The sequence below is a fragment of the Montipora capricornis genome, chromosome 1, assembly GCF_036669925.1.
Source record: "Montipora capricornis isolate CH-2021 chromosome 1, ASM3666992v2, whole genome shotgun sequence".
NCBI lineage: Eukaryota > Metazoa > Cnidaria > Anthozoa > Scleractinia > Acroporidae > Montipora > Montipora capricornis.
Window position 1 is genome coordinate 19,854,024 of NC_090883.1, and position 17,500 is coordinate 19,871,523.

At 37.7% G+C, this 17,500-nt stretch overlaps 1 protein-coding gene across 4 annotated transcripts in view; it reads right to left on the reverse strand.

Moving 5' to 3' along the window:
- The window catches only part of LOC138022039 (condensin-2 complex subunit G2-like), an 82,514-nt gene that overhangs the window by 42,228 nt on the left and 22,786 nt on the right, over positions 1-17,500 (reverse strand). For all 4 annotated transcript variants that reach the window (XM_068869224.1, XM_068869092.1, XM_068869303.1 and 1 more), the window contains exons 6-16: positions 13,703-13,837; positions 12,428-12,522; positions 12,163-12,232; positions 11,747-11,839; positions 11,089-11,181; positions 5,680-5,805; positions 4,620-4,742; positions 4,286-4,342; positions 3,682-3,834; positions 2,480-2,611; positions 1,567-1,660 (exon numbers count right to left, since the gene is read on the reverse strand). In XM_068869224.1, the coding sequence (XP_068725325.1) occupies positions 1,567-1,660; positions 2,480-2,611; positions 3,682-3,834; positions 4,286-4,342; positions 4,620-4,742; positions 5,680-5,805; positions 11,089-11,181; positions 11,747-11,839; positions 12,163-12,232; positions 12,428-12,522; positions 13,703-13,837 (1,171 nt within the window). The remainder of the gene's footprint in view (positions 1-1,566; positions 1,661-2,479; positions 2,612-3,681; positions 3,835-4,285; positions 4,343-4,619; positions 4,743-5,679; positions 5,806-11,088; positions 11,182-11,746; positions 11,840-12,162; positions 12,233-12,427; positions 12,523-13,702; positions 13,838-17,500) is intronic.

Genomic DNA, 17,500 nt, shown 5'->3' on the forward strand with positions numbered 1-17,500 from the left:
GGTCATGGACCTGGGGTTTAGAGAGCAAGCATCTTCGGGAGGATTAAGGTGGTCTCAATGACTGTGGAAGCCTGAACCCTAAACAGACTGATCAAACTCTCAAGCTTCAAATCGCCCGTAAACAACAAATGGCTGATCAACGTCTGATCCTTTCCAATCTTGTATCCAATGTTCTCCTTTCTCAAAAACACGGCGAGAGGGATCATTGAGAGAACAAATAACAGTGGAGACAAGCAGTCCCCCTGAAATAATCCACTTCACCCAACACTAAGCCCATATGACGTTAACACGGTTTTTCAATTACTCATGCCACTACAAAACAAATCCTTCACATTGTCAGCCACCTTCACCATTTCCAACATGTCAACAATCAGTGAATGCAGTACCATATCATAGGCATTGCAATAATCTATTCACGCCATCGCCAAACAAATTTTCTTCGCCTGAGCCTCCCCATCACTGTCTTGTCTATCAACAGCTGATTCGTCATACCCCTACATCTCTGCCTACACCTTGTCCATACAGCGTCACTGCCAAGGTTCCAGTGAGCAGCTCCACATCAATGGCAAACATGCAGTTGGTCTGTAGTTGCTAGTCACTATTCCTTTGGCATAATTCTTCTTTATCAACACCATCCTCCCCTTAACCATTTGGTCCGGCACTTCCCAACTGTCCAAACAACCCTGCAAACTCTCTGAAATCGACCAACATAATAACTTAAACCTCTTACACCAAACCCTCTTACCAATTTGGCGTCTTCCCAATTTAATTTTGCAAACCCTTGACACTAATCATTACTTCCTCTTGTTTCTCCATAATACCCAGGGATCCTGTCCCTTGTCTCGTCCAACCAAAATCCAATTCCCATTCAAGCATCAACTTTTATTCTTTGTGACTGCTATACATGCAGATGGTTCCATAACAGAGATGACCATTCCTTGCCCACCCAATCCCCCTTGCCAACTCCTTGTACATCTGACTTTGGTTATTCTAATTTTGACTTGAACCAGGTGTTCTGTCTAACCTTCACACCATTGACTACAACCATCAAATTTTTGTGCTTCCGGTGTCGATCTTCCTCTTCATCAACGAACTCAAAGCAACTGTCCCCTTCTTGACAACCTGATACCTCCTATGCAATAGATCCACCACTTCCGTCCAGAGCACAGTCCACTTTCCTCATCTCCTCAACCCTTTTCCTTTATCAGTGGGGTTTGCAGTATCAATGTGAGATTGATTGATATTGAAAAGATTGAGCAACTTAACAGTGATGAGAAATGATTTCTATGTGATGGCCATGAGGTACATGTATGGATACAGTTGATGAGTATGGCATCGTGAATTTGCTTGGAAAGGTAAGCACATTATTTATTCATATTCGACGACAGACATATGGAAATCAAGAGATAACAACAGTGCAGATTCACATTCCCCAAGTGTAAATGAAAAAGGAAATCCTAATTTGTGAAGCTATTAAAATAATTAATGCAAAGCTTACTAAACAAGAATGGTGAATATTATAGCATTTTTGGAGTGGCCAAATGGTGAATAAATGATGAAATCAACCTGTCGCTGAGACTGTTGAGTGCAGATGAACATATTGGTAGAACTTTCTGGCTGCAACAGGATTGGATTTCCAAAGAGCTGAACAGCGAGAAATCTGTAAGAAAATTTAAGAAAAGTTGAAGTAAAATATTAACTTTCAAGGCAACGATTTCTGTTTTATAGCAGTCAATCATGTTTGGTTGGCTAAGTAGGTAAAGCTCTTTTAGGTGTTCTACTGAAAAAAACGTGCTCACTTTAATTTGGTGATACATATTTTTTCAACTAGCATACATACAGTAAATGAACCTTGCTTTTTCACATTCTGCATTTGAAATTTTGATTACCGTTCAGCATTACCATCCATTTATACAGAGCTGTCATCAAAGTATTTGTTTCAAATGCATGTTATACATGTAGGATGCAGCTCCACTGTGCTTCAAGTCCATGATTTCAGCTGAATACTACATTTAGTTGAACCTTACATAGTGCATGGTTACAGAAGTCTTCTGAATCTAATTGGTTTAACTTACATGTAAATCTGACAGGATGGCTTAAAATTTTTCTACATCATGGACTGGACAAGAACTGACGTTAACACACCCATGCAAATTGTCATGCCCATATCAAAGTGAAAGTATGGGTTTGATATGGCAACTTATGGCCCATATCTGGCCCATAAGTGGGGGAGATATGGGATAGTAAGAGCATTATATGGAACTAATATGGCAGCCAGTCCTGTGAAATGTGAAGCTATGGGGAGTTAACAGGATTTAAAGGCCAAGTTAACTGTCGTATGGAAAACCTACAGTCCCAGGCTATTGTCTTGTTTTTTTTTTCAACCAAACCCAAATGCTGTTAAAATAGTGGAATCCTGGTGCTAACATAACATTATTCCTTAAGATGTGGGAAGGAGAAGGAGGGGTGCAATTTTCACCTGGACATCAGGGCCTTTCCCTGTTGGATGAAATGAATTCACAAGCAGCTTCACAAGTCTTCTGATTACTGATGCAGATTGTTCAACCTCCAGCTGACAAAGTAACTGTTCAAGTGGTACTATGTCCCAAAACTGTCAACAGGAAAAGGAGGAAACGCTGAGGTGTTAAAGAAAGACAAGGCTGACAAGTCCTTATGGTATGAATGTGTCAGGAAGGTTGGTCTTGAACTAGTAAAATTTATTGTATTGAAGTTCACTTAATAGGAAATTTAAGTGATGAAATGATGAAATACGATGAAATGACTACCGTAGAATTCTGAAACTAACTAACAGCTCCCCAAAAGTAACGTTAATTTTTGACGCTTCTGTTGAATCCCGAAAGTAACGGCCCCTTCAACAATGTCATTTAAAGCAATAACATGTACATTGCATTGATCTGTATTGTCTTTCATGTACCAGCGTAGTTGAGGATCGATTGATTAAGAAAACTACAGCGGAATATCAAACAATTGTCTCCTGGAATGCAGCAACTGGAACGTGGGAAAACTCTAATACGGTATCGTAAGGTATACAGAAAATACTGTCTCAGTTTTCCTGAACTAAAAACGAATTACCATGTTGTAAGCGTAATGCGTAATGTGGATGGAACATCCTGGGTGGCCTCAGCAAAGCCAGAAACCTTTGGGATCCTTCGTTTATTATTAACTTAACTTAATCCTACTGAAAAATTTACGAACACTAACTTACATATTACGATATACACATTACGAACGCATTCACTACTGACTTAAGTCATTTACACCTGCGAGTATCAATACGAAAAATACATGTCGGAAACCCATCTCCGTTGCACGTTGTCAGGCAAAAAACTTATTAAAATTGTTACAGCCTGGTTTTGTCTGGTTGCGTAACCAGAGAGTAATCTGAACAACTAAATAAATTATAATGAACTTTTGATCTCACGTCACGTGTCCTTTTTGATAGAGCACTACTGAATTACAAACCGTTTTTTTTAACTATCTGAAAGTAACAGCCCCTTACCCCTGTTAAATCCAAAAGTAACGGGGGCTGTTACTTCGGAATTCTACGGTATGAATAATAGTTATTATTTAAGTGTCCTTGTCGCCTCAGTTATAAAAAGTCAGTCTTTCCTATCTTTAAAATGTAAACGTACAAAAACAAAACAATGTCCTTTAACTGACCTTTATTGCTTTCAGGCCTTTGACAAAAATAAGAACATCTAGAAATGCAATTCGCACTTTCTCTGATGAATCATGCACAAAGTCTTGCAGATGAACAAACAGTGTCTTGAGAAGAGGGTGACTGAGGCGATTGTCCAGCAAGACTTTTAAACCCTTCAAGCAAAATGGAACAATGATAATTAACTTTAATCAAGTTAGTACAGTGTACAGTGTATATAGACAATAAAGAATGTAAGGTAATCTTTTGCATTCAAAAGCCATTGATCGAATTTTGACAACTTTTTAAAGTATGACAGCCATACTTCGCCTTTTTGGAGAAATTGAATCGACAAAGAGCAATGATTGCTTTCTAAAATACATGTAGTTGAAAACAACGTTTTCCCTCAAGACAATTTTACATTAATTTCAGGTTATGAATGGGATCAAGTTTTCACACTTAAAACCCACCTGACAAAAATGATTTACTGGAAAAGGAAAAGATTGAATTCCTTTGACTCCACAGCTTTCTAGATTTTTCATGATACATAAGAACCCAGAAACAAGTTGGAGAAAATAAAATAAAAACTTGAAAATAGAATTTATTTTAATACTTCAAACAGCACACCTGAAAAACAGCCACTCTAACAGCACTAGAAGACATGTCAAAAGCCAGGTCAGTGATCTGTTGAAAATGGTAAATACCTGTATATGAATTTTGTACTGAAATGAAAAAAATTTCGCACGATGCCAACAGCTTCTTCTCAATGCTCTACTTGAAGCTCCCCACAGAAAAAAGTTTATTTCGAAATGTCTACTTGGAATTCTTTTTTGCTTGTTTTGGTGGTTAAAGGTTCATAACTTTGTGAAAGTGGAACTACATGTAGCTTGCATGGAGTTTAGTCATTTTGGCATAAACCTGAACCTGCACATTTTTGCCTATGCAGGGAAAATTCTCTCACCAGTGTTGAAAGGAACATCTTAATGATGTGTGCAGGAATTAATTCCCAGAAAACACTTGTGATACGACAAACACCATGAATTGCAGTGGCCCTGACTGTAGGGCATGGGTCCTCAAGCAGATCCTGAAATATAATGAACACATGTCACATAAAAAATGCCATTTCTGAGAACAATAAACTTCCCGTTGGGCTAAATGACCCTAAACAGAAGGGCTATCAAAAGGAATAATAAGCTTTAAGTTTATGTACCTGGGTAAATGAAGAAGCTAAGTATCAATGCAATGCTTTAAAGAATAAAGTTATTTTTTTCACAGTTGATCTACAGATGTAAAATAAAGTCCAAGTCCCATTCAAGCCTCAACTTTTATTTTCACTTCTTCGCGACTTCCATACATGTACATGTAGATGGTTCCATAACAGAAATAATCATTCCTTTCAAGATCACATTGAACTGTACTTGCCCACCCAAACTTTGGTGGTTAGCGAAACAGATTCTCTTCTGACCACCACGCCCTCAACAATAAACCATTAAACATTTCCCTGTTTTTATCACAACACTTCAGCAGTCAGATATTTTGAAAACTTGAACTATATACAATGTGGTGTGAAAAGGTTAACTAAGCTGAACGGATTTACACACCGATTTATGAGAAAAAAGTTTTATTTCTCTATGAAACCCTTCAGTGGAAGACTAATCCTTCAAACATCAGCCCTGCACAAAGTCTGATTGAACACTGTGCAGAGGTTTCTCTGATTTCCCTCTCTATCACTCTCTAGCAAGAAGGTAACCTCACGTTCCCAATGTTCTGTCATGCATGCATGACACAACATCCATGCAACGTCACCTCTACTCTTCTGCCATCAGGCAAGCATTAAATTCAAACTGGTTATAGCGGACTTTAACAAATTAAGAGTTACTATTCATCAAAGTTGTGAAGGTCTGTGCAAAGGTATCCTTTCCTTCTTGTTAGGGAGGAAAATGAAGCATGCCTCTGCCATGCGGGCTATTTGGCTGGTAAAAAGTAAATAACAACACAACGAACTTTGTTTGTGCCCTTACTTTCAGAATGTCAAACTGCTTCTGCAGCAGAGCATCAATCTGTTCATTTCCCGCATCTGGATTTTGAAGTGGAAACACATCTGTCAACAGAGCTGCCGCATTTGCTCTTACCATTGGATTTGGAACCTAGAGATAAAGCAGGATGATAATGAAACTCTGAGATTCCAGCTTATTTAGCATAGCTCATTGTTAATAATTACTTCAGCACCAAGAACCCATACACACATTGAACACAATAACTGAACACACATTTAATACCTTGAGCAACACTCAATTCAAAGCTAAACATACAACATCTCCCTTTTCCTATAAATTTTTCAACTTAAATAAACAGTTCCACTAAGTTCCACTCATTACAAGCGGAGGCCTTTTACCAACTTAGGCAAACACATTTGGGTACCGTCTGGGTGTCTCTGATGAGCTAATAGTAACTGCAGGTAAGGACAGCTCAGTAACAGGAGCGGAGCCTGGGTCTGAAGATCTAGTAGGTGGTTACGGTTCAGACAACTTGGAAAGGGTTACCCCTAAGGTTGGGTAAGACAGGTATCACTTCTTGCTTGGGACTTGCATGTAGTAGCAGAACTATGTGCACATGGCGAATGCGTTCCTGCACTCGTACTTTGTATGCCAAGCAACCTATCCGCAAAATCACTGTAACACCCTGCCACTTATCGTTTCCTCTGAAGTTGTGCACAAGTACCTGATCGCCTGGAAGAAATTCACGAGTCTTGGAGCAGCCACTGTCATGCCACTTCTTTACCTTAGTCTGACGTTCCCTGGTAGGAGGGAGGTAGAATTAGTGAAAGTGAAGAAAGGCAAACTATGCTGAGCCAGCTTTGGTTGAAGATGGGACAGTCAGGTGCATGGTTTCCTCTTAAGGAACAACTCAGGGCGGTAGGATTAGTGACAGTGTAGAACAGAAAACTGCAGCTGTAGATAACCACTGCTGAAGTGATTTCCCTCGTTTAATCTTACAGTAGTCGTCTGCAAGGTTTGTTTCAGTGTCTGAACGTATCTCTCTGCCCTCCCATTTGATGCATGGTGATAGCCAGGAATACAATTTCCTCCTGAAGACCATATGCCAAGAACAAAAACTTTCAGTAAACCTCAGTAATTTTATGGGTGGTAGAAGATCCTGTAGAGAATCCATCTGGCCACTTCAAATGGGCATCTGCCACCACAAGAAAGTCCATAATCCATGTGCAATCGTTGCCAAACTCCGACAGGCCACTTTCATGTAACTAGGCGTGAAGTAACAGGCTGTTTCGGAGTAGACTGACATGCTGTACAATTTCGCACCACAGACTCAATTGCCTTGTTGAGACAGAGCCACCACACGTAACAGGTCTTCAAGGATCCTGTCTTGTAATGCCTTGGGGATCACAACTGGAAACCCCCAGAGAACACAATCCTGTTCCCTAGAAAGTTCAAGACACCTCAACAGGTAAAGTAGGGGCTTGGGGAATCCCCCTGTACTTGTTGTGGTCAACCAAATTTAACCAATAATTGTAACACCTTGCTCAATACTGGATCCTTCTTTGTTGCACTAGCAATATCACTAGCTGTTACTGGGAGATCATTCACATACATGTAAGTGAAATGGAAAACCTTGGTGCTAGCCTTGTCAGCTGGGAGTCTCGATAACCCATCTGCATTGATGTTGTTTTGCAGAAACCACCTTTACAGAATCAAAGCCCATCTCTGCAGCTGTGCGGAAGCCAGGGTTGACACTGATGACTTAGGACCCACAATGGTCAAGATTGGCTTATGGTCAGTTTCTAAGGTAAAACTTCCTTCCGTAAAGGTACTTCTCTTTACCACACCAGGGCTTTAAAAACCATTTTCCATAAGTGGCTGTGATCACCGTGCAGCCTAATCGTTGGCTAAACGCTCAGTGGCACGAGGCTCTGTTAAATAACAAACAAACAAATCTTCAAGATAGTTTTGATCGACTCTTTGTTCCAAAACGACCAAAAAAACACGCTCAAGCCGAAGCAAAAATGTTCACTGCGACAAAACTCTATCAAAACGAATCAGTCATCTGTCAATCAAACCATGTTCTCTTCCAAAATTACAGGACATAATAACGAGTTTCTACAGGCTCTATAGGCAGTGGTAGAAACCAGCTTTTATTGAAATCCCTGCCACCTGGCATCAAATGTGATAACACAACTCCAACACTATACGAAGAGGCATCACATCAGGGTCAGCAAGAACCTTCAAACATTGCAGCAGTTCCTTTGCAGACTCCAAAACCTTTTGGCACTCTGGCTGCCATGACCAGGAGCACCCAAATCGGTCCGAGCCGGTGGTGAGTAGGCTTGAATGTTATCAAGTTCAACTTAACTTATCCAAGTGTAGTTTCCTGCAGGAGAAGGCCCAGTTCCTTGGTCATGTGATTGATGCTGAGGGGGTCCAGAAGCTGAGAGCCATTGTTAAAGCCCCATCATCTACAAATGTTGCAGAGCTGCAGCCCTTCCTTGGAGTGCTTCAGTACTATGGACAATTTCTGTCTAATCTTTCGACACTGCCATGACCACTCAACAACCTGCTTTGGGAAGGTGTGTCCTGGTCATTTCGTCCAGTAATCAATTGTTGTTGATGTAACACAACACTGTCAGTACACTTGAGGACGGTAACAACTGCTGATATGCATAATGATATTCAACTTTGTAAATCTGTTCCTCCTACCAGAGCACTTAGCAAGTCTCGGAGATTTGGTACGCGGTATTTGTCAGCATTCAACACTTAATTCACTTCCCAAAATAGACGTATACTGCCACTTGGCTAGGACACGACCCAAACTGGGGCAGCCCACGCACTGCATGACACCGTGAACACATAACCGCCTACTTCTCTAGGGGATTTAACCCTGCAGGTCTTAAGGAGTAAGGCACAGGTCTGGCCTTATGAAACTTAGGGTTAGTCTCCGAGTGAAAACACAGCCTGGCTTCGAACTCCTTGATTTTTCCCAGGCCAGGACCAAAAACACACTTATACCTAGCAGTCAGTTTACTAAATCAAGAGAAGAAACGGAGGAGCAAGGATGGCACAGTCGGTTAGTGCGCGGCCTTGGTGCAATAGGTCCTGAGTTCGATTCCCGGATCTCGCATCCTTGTTTCGACTTCTTTCCTTTCCGTGTAGCTAAGTAGCTTTAAATACCCGTAAAACGGAGCACTGATGGAGAGGGGGGAGTAAAATGAGCGCACCGTCGACCTCAGGTTTGTCAGTTGAATTACTGTTACGAGTTATCGACGTTAAATATGGTTGCTTTACTTTTACTTTACTTTACTATAAAAAGATCCTTGGACCAGTTCACCTTAACAACACTCGGCCAGTTACGAGCAGTAATAGCAGGCTTTCCATCAACCTCAGCAACAATTAGAGGTAACTTAGCACTCTGGCTGTGATACATGCACCTCAGTTTCTCCACATAAAGTTAACGCAGTACTTAGTACTCCGGTTTTAGGGAGGTGCACGCTGGCCTCAGCCTCAGATGACCCATTTTCTCCTTAAACATTTTCTTGGGCATGACTGTCTCGGATGCTCCTATGTCCTATCCCAATACCAATTCCTTGCCTTCTACTATCATAGTTACAATAGTGGCTTGGGAATCCTGCTCACAGTTTGTAAAGATCCTAAGGAATCAAGCACCATATCACAGTTACCAGCAGTCTTGATGTACCTGACATCCTTAGACTCCTTGGATTGGCAAACCTTTTTCAGATGATCCAATTTACCACATGCATCACAGCAATATTTCTCATATTTACATTCATAGCGGCCATGTTCAGTGTTCCCACAACGATGACATGCAGTTTTAGACTTCTCTCCCTTATCCTTGGTAAATTTCCTGGGTTTATGAGCTTTTTTCCCCAGCATCCCCAGAACATCCTAAGTCCTTGAGTCTCGAGGAGTTCTTTTTGGCCATTTCCTTGGATTGTGCAATTTCCAGTGCTCTGACAAATCCAAGGTTTTCTCGCCCAGAAGTTTTCTAGCAATCCACAGGGAGCTGTGAGATTCTTCAGTGGTGCAGCAAAATCTGCCCAAGATCTGGAGTCATTCCAAAAACAATTATATTATTATGAAAATTAAACTGCTCAGCGGTCATAAGAGGTTTTGGATGGAGATGACTGTTGAGAATTTCCACAAATTCCTGTATGACTTAGCAACTGGCTTGTCCAGAGTCAAAAGATCTCTCAGAAGGTCACGAGTCTCCGGTCCAATTTCCCTTAGCAAGACTGCACTCAAGGAGCTGGATTTACATGTAACCTTTCAAACAACTATTTCGCTTGGTCAAATTCTCTTAGCTGACCAATTTCTCCCATGGTGGTGTAGCTAAAATGAGGGTGAGGGTGAGGTTAAGGTTAGCCTAACCTAGATCTAGGTTACTCTATGTACATGTAGGTCTAACCTAGGTCTACAATTGTAGGTTAGGCTAACTCTACCCCTAACCCTCGCCCTTGACCTCACCCTCATTTTAGTAATGACACTCTCATGGTTTTAGGGTTAGGGTTAGGGTTAGGGTTAGGTTCTTGAAGTTCAGTTCTCGTCACGAGATCAAATAGTTTGGTACTTAACAAATTATTATTACTTACATTGTAAGCACCAGGAAACACACACTTATTGAACACAATAACTGAACGCAAATTTGGTGCCTCAACACTCAAAGCTTTTATACACAGGTTCTATACATATAGGCATGCCCAAAAATGGCAATGAACAAGAGGCCCAACATACAGCACATGTCAGTTCACTGGAGTAGCCTCTTAAAAACTGGGCCTATTCTTCATCACGTGAAATGACAAAACAGTCTCATCACAGCCTGGTCTTCCTTATCAGGTATTCAAGAACTCACATAAACATGGGCCCAACAAAATGACCTACTCCCAAATGAGTTGCTTCAAAGCTCAGTTCGTAGAGCATTACACAAGCATTGCAGTGGACATGGGTTTGAATCCCGCTGAAGCTGTCTGAATCTTTCAGGTGTCTAAAAGTGGCATGATTGCTTAAATTGTCCAGATAAGTGCAAGGACCACCTCAGTCACTCTTTCGTCATAAACATAGTGACTTTTTCCTGCCGATTTTCAGTTTTGCTCAAAACTAGGTGAAATTTTGCAAGTTGCCTGGAAATGACCTTAACTAAGAACATTGTTCTGTTCTATTTTTCTCTGAATTGTGCTTCATTTTCAAGAAGATAAGCTTTGCAAAAAATACTGCTTGCTACACCTTTGAATTGGAAAAACAAAAGAACTTACGATATTGGCTGAAAACATGCACTTACTATAAATGGCCCTTCCTATTTTATTATTAGTCCCAGGCACTGTTGGCCACAGCTACAAAATGCATTTGTTGCCACAAATTTATGCTGTCAATTGAAAGTTACCGTAAACACCTACTACAGTGTACCTTAAAAGCTCTCCATATGATTGGCTGATACAGTCGAAGGAGGGCTTCATCTACCCCCCTCTGCCTTTTTTGCTTATTAAAGTATTCCAAAACCTGCCAATAAAGTGAAGACTTATTAGGTGAATCGGTATTTTTAATTTCAGCCTTTTATCTCTTATCAATACAAAGGGCTTTAAAAACGAATGTCAAATGATATCATACATGTGGCTAGATAATTTGCCACATACAGGAACGGGCCAAGAACAAAGTACATGTACAGGTACAAAAAGTGACAGCAATCCAGTAGACTGCTAGGTACATGTATACAAATGTGGTCTTAATCTTCTCTCAATAAGTAGATCTCAACTGTAAAGCAACAGTTGGTTTCAACATTTTTGTAAAAATTTCCGGTTCATTTAAAATGAATTCATGCTGACGATGTAACTAGCCATGATATGGCATGTACAGTAGCACCAACATCAATAAAATGATAAATTGCTTAAATTTCAATACTTCTGAATGCTTGGATACTTGAACATTTTTCATCAATACTTGATGTGATCATATTGTAAAACGTCTGATAACTATGATTTAAACAACCAATAAGAATGCTAGAAACACAATGTGCCAGTTTGAAAACCTAATAAATATGACAGAATTATGAACAGCAATAGCAAACCTTTCGAAGTCTGGATGCCATGGATTGAGTTCCTGTGCGTTGAGCATGGACAGCGCAATACATCAGGTCCTGAATGCAGTTTTCTTCCAGCACCTTTATAAGAAACAAAAGCTTGCCTTCTTGCTTGCTAAAGATATGTATTACATACAACTGTTATATATCATATACATATAAATGAATCCCCTATTTCAAAGCTCTGTAGCTAATGAAGAGAATAATCTGACCAAAATATAATAAAGCCTTACATGTTTTCACATTCTTGTAACTACTGCACAAAATACTCTTTGTAATACTTAGTTGCTCCATCAGATCAAGTTATAGCGCAATGGTGTAACAATCTGCTGAGCATCAGGTTGATGATAGAGTGGATTATAATGCAACATTTTACTCTTATTGTGATTCAGAAAAAAAAAAACCTTTAAGTACACTCCAGAAGCAACTCTCCAAGCACGGAAGTACACCTCACCATACAGATAAAGGGAATTCCTGCAAAAATGGACAGCATGTTTATTTCAATATAATCATCATCATTATCACGTTGTCATGACACAATGAGAGCATGCTGTACAATGATATTACTTCTCCCTCGTACACGTTTGGTAATGTAACATACATGCATACAGTGTATTGCAGATTCTAGACGAGTGTAACATTGTACACTGTTGTCAAAATGCAACTTACACAGCACAAGATGGGATCTGATTTTTGATTGTCTTGTGAAACTCCTTGGACAGGTCAGGGTTTAAGCCAAACAAATAGCTTAGAAAACGTCTTCCCTTTGATAACAATAAACAAGAGTCATTGGTTATGCAAAATAATCTGTAAGCAGCCAAGCTAGATGCTTAAGAGGAGGGGATCAAGACTGATTCAGCATTGGTGTGAAATTTCTGTGCACTTACATTCTTTTTCCACACAATTAGCTATTTGCATACTTTGGAAGACATTGGGTTTGAATGCAATACGAACCTACTGTGGTTTGGCTATATTTTTACGGCTATTGTGAAACTGCAGTACCTTATAATTCTTACGTACATAGCCCAGGCATTTTCTCATCCAGATGCTACATGTACAAGGAATTGCTTATTGTAAGGTTTCTTGTCCAAAGATGGCACAGTGTTCCTCTGTGCAAGGGGTTTGGTGGTGTAGTCTTTAAATTTCTAACACCTGTCAATCAGGAACTCCTCCCATGTAACTATATGTACATGTAAGTTCAGGTTTTAAGATCAATAATAAATTAAATGATTATTATTTTGGTTGAGTTCTAAAGCCGTGTTTCAGTGCCTCTTGACTTTGTGTAGTTTTTGAAACACCACAGTTGCTTTACTAAGAGATTTCTGCTGTCATAAGCTTGTTCATGATGTATAACAATTATTAACCCACTGAACCCTGAGAGTGACACTTAATAGGTTATACTCTCACTGTCTAACGCCAGACAAGTTTACTTGTCAATAGGGGCACCCTAGGGCGTTTGACGTGTGAATGGGTTAATGACTTAAAGTGCACCTAACCCCAAAATATTTTTTTTGCTAAAATGAATCTTTGCACCTGTTCGAAATGCATTGCGGCCATTTTTTCATTTTTCTAACAAATCCTGGCATTTTATAGGCTTTGAAAGTTGTGAAAATCCAAGCATCTTTTGTTCACGACCGAGTCAGAAGGGGAGTGGGTCTATTCCTGATTTGACGTCACAATCTACTTTGCATGCATTTTTACAAAGAGTTAATGCAATGTAAATCAGTTTGTGACGTCAAATCAGGAATAGACCCACTCCCCTTCTGACTCGGTCGTGAACAAAAGATGATTGGATTTTCGGAACTTTCGAAGCCTATAAAATGCCAGGATTTGTTAGAAAAATGAAAAAATGGCCGCAATGCGTTTCGAGCAGTTGCAAAGATTCATTTTAGTGAAAAAAATATTTTGGGGTTAGGTGCACTTTAACACAACAAGTTCAATAACCTCCTCCAACTTCAGGTACGTGGGATGAATCATGCACTGGTTTAGGACTTGCTTCAAACATGCAGAGGAGTTGTCTTCAAAATCCATCAGCAAAAGACTCTGGCGTAAGCTCCAGACACACTTCACATCAGCTGCCTACAAGGAAAGAACTCAAAAATTTAATTTAATGGACTCAATTCATGTGTACCTGTACTTCAACTAATCATAAATTGTTACACACCTGAATTTGTAAATTAATAAACTTACTCATCATTAGTTACCACATTTCATTATAATTGAACTCCTTACATACATGAACGGATATGGAGACCAGTATAGAATGTCAGTCTGTACATTGTATTGTATGGATCATTTGACAATAATAATGTTTATGTTGGAGAACATGAAAAAGACTACCCCCGGCATAAGCATCTTGAGTAGTAATGTAATATCCTTTTTTGATTTCATTTAAACGAAATGTTTTAGGAAACGATTTCAATGGCATCTGAAGAAAGTTTAAACCATCAATAAAACGAATTTTTAATTTTGGTATTTCCATAAAAATGAGTTTAGCTCCATTGTATATACAATATGGTTTAATTCCTCGGTCAATAAATCATTTCAAAATAAAGTGAGCACCGTAACCTTTTCTATTATGTGCAATAAATGTGTATCCTTTAAATTTATCATTTATGGTGTTTTTACAAAAGTCATCAATGTTCTCATAAATGTATTCATTACCAATATAATCTTGTACTATAGCAAAGTTAACTTCATGAGTTCCAGTATTTTGAGTACATTCAAAGTCACAAAAAATATATTTTTCAGTAAATGATCTACATGAAAAACACCAATCTTTCTTTTTTATTGATTTGTTAATTTTGCATGAATTATTTTTGTTAACTGTGAAGTATTCGCCTTTCACTTTTATTTTTTTCATATAACATTTATGGTCTATATTAACATACTTTCCACAATGTATACAATCCTTATAACCACATTTGTGAGTGGTTATGTATTTGCCAGTAATTATTCGTTCACATTTTAAACATTTTTCTACTGAACTACCAACAGTATCAATTTTTTTGCCTTTTGATCTGTTTTTGAGATGATTTTTACAACATTGTTCACCCTGAAATTTTCTGATACATTTTTGACAAATTATTTCATTTCCATCACGTTTTTTTTCTTTGATGAAAGTAAAACAAGATAAGCATTTTGATGGACATTTGTGCATATCTCTTTTTGTAAAGGTTTTTTTACATTCATGGCAATAATAAGCAACATTATAAAAAGCAGTAATTGATTTAATAACATCAAAATGATTTCTTGTTTTATGTAAATAAATTTTATCTTCGCAACCTTTATTAGTTCTATAAACTATTTCGTTAAATTGTTCAGAATCTATATTGATTTCTATATTAAAATGTTTTGAAAATTTATTTACATCATCAAGATTATTGCCATCATCGTTTATATCAAAACCATCTTCTAAATGTAATTTTAATGCTTAGTTTTTGTAAAATTTCTTGATTTATTAAATCCATCATGTAATTGAGATTTTGACCAATCTTCTGGTTTTACATTTGCATAAGTTGTAACAATAAGTCTTGCTAAACAAATACTGTTATTATTTTTTATTGTAATAGCACATTTTTTTCTTGCTGTTGTATCTTTTGACAAATTCAATCTGCCTAAACCAGAACGAATTTTTACACTTTGAACAGTAATTTCACTTTTATCTAATGAAACATTATGATATTCAACAGTATTAACCAAATCTTCCGTTTCATTTAATCCAAAATCTTCTATTTTTTAAATTTTGTTGATATTGGGTTTGTCAGATCTTCATTATGGACAATAATTGTGAACATATCGTTATTTTTTAATTTTCCTTTTTTTTTACTGTGTCAAGTATATCTTGAAATATTAAATAAAGATATTTTGCATTATTTAAATTAAAGATTTTGACATTTTTATTTTAAATTCATTTGTAAAAGAATTAAATGTTTTATTTTGAACATTTTTTGTACTAATAATTTTTGTAATTTGGTGTACTTGTGTTTTCCTTTTGAAATATATCATCATCAAAGTTATAAACACAATTTTTTTTGTCGTCCACCAATTTTTCAATTTGTTTATGTCTTTTGTGAATTTTATAAAGATTTGATCTGTTTTTAAATTGAATTAAACCCTTTAGTAAAACTTCATCGTTTTTATTTATAATGAAGATAACATTTTCTCTTGATGCTTTTTTAAGAAGATCCGACCATTTGAATCCTAAACCAGAACCTGATTTTTTGTTTAAATTATTATTCATATCTTTTATTAATATTTGTTTTATATTTTTATTTGATAAATTTTTTGAGTTAAATTTTGCATTAATTTTATATATCATACTACAAGAAAATATTCTTTAAGCCATTTTAAAAAAATCAAATAAATTTAAAAAATTATTCTATGTTTTTCAGATTTTTTTGTGTTTCTTGCTTTTTAAACGAGTCCATTTTCCTGCTAATGTAATAATGCCATGATTTATTTAGCATATACTTTGTTTTTGATTGTTTTATTGCTTGTTTTTTTTTCTTCTTGAGTAAAATATTTAGTTTTATGATGAACTTTGTTTTCCATTTTAATTTATATAATACTATAATATTTAAATAGATTTTGAGCCTGAGGCGAATAATTGCTTTTGTATAAATGTGACCCTTCACGCGAAAAGGGGGCTTATAAAAATTTCACGATCATGCCGATTTCACGGCAGACAACCGTGAAATTATATAAAGCAAGCTGAAATACCGTGAAATTCCTTTAAAATAGCGTGAACTCAGCGTGAAAATTTTTCATACCACCGTGAACTAGTTCACGCTGGGCAGTGAAAAAATTCACGCCATGAAATAATTCACGCCGTGGAAAAAAAAGTCTTCCTCAAAATTATTTAATTTCGTTATCAATAAGTTGGGTTTGGATTTCTGGCAGATTTCGAGTGTCAAAGAAACATTGACGTGAACCCTTTGATGATCATTAATTTTGTCAACTGTAAAGTTGACTTACATGTAACTCAAGTGAAGAAACAACATGCACGCCGGCGACTGGATTTTGCGAGCATGTGAGTCAGCTGCTGAGCATTTACCGGCAAGGACGAGCAGTGATCCAAACCTGTTTCCGAGATCACCAAGCATAAATGAATTATGAGCATTAATCTTTGGGGCAACTTGGAAAATCACAGCAACTCGCTTAATAGTATGTTTTTATTTAAGTGCACCAAAGGGGGCGACTAACTGCTCAAAATACACTTAAATCCAAACATAGTACGAGTAATTTTTCCTAGAATCCGAGGCAGCGAGCAGCGCGTAAATTTTTACGAGAAAATCGAACAACATTATTCCCCAAAAAGGACTGTTCAGTTTGCAAAATCTCAGCGGATAAATCCCTTTTTTAACCTACGTGACAGCATTTTTGGCCGCAGACCCTGATCGGGGGATGTCAATTTCATTGCGTATTTTTGACCAAACGTTGATTAAGCAGAATTTAGGAGAATCCCTCGTATGGTGTCAAGTGCGCTTTTGGATGCTTCCCTCTCCTCCTACACTGATTTTTTTCAGTGTATTTGATTGTTTATGCTATTGGAGAAACTGTAATAAATAAACTGTTTTGCTCGCTAGCGTAATTCGTGTCAGTATCGTCATGAAACATTTTCATCCAAATTATAGATCGTCGTGCCATCAACAAAGCAAAATAATCGTACCAACTTCGATTTCGCCGAAATTAACGAAACGGCGCCCCATACAAACTTAAAACTTTTCACACAAGAGAAGA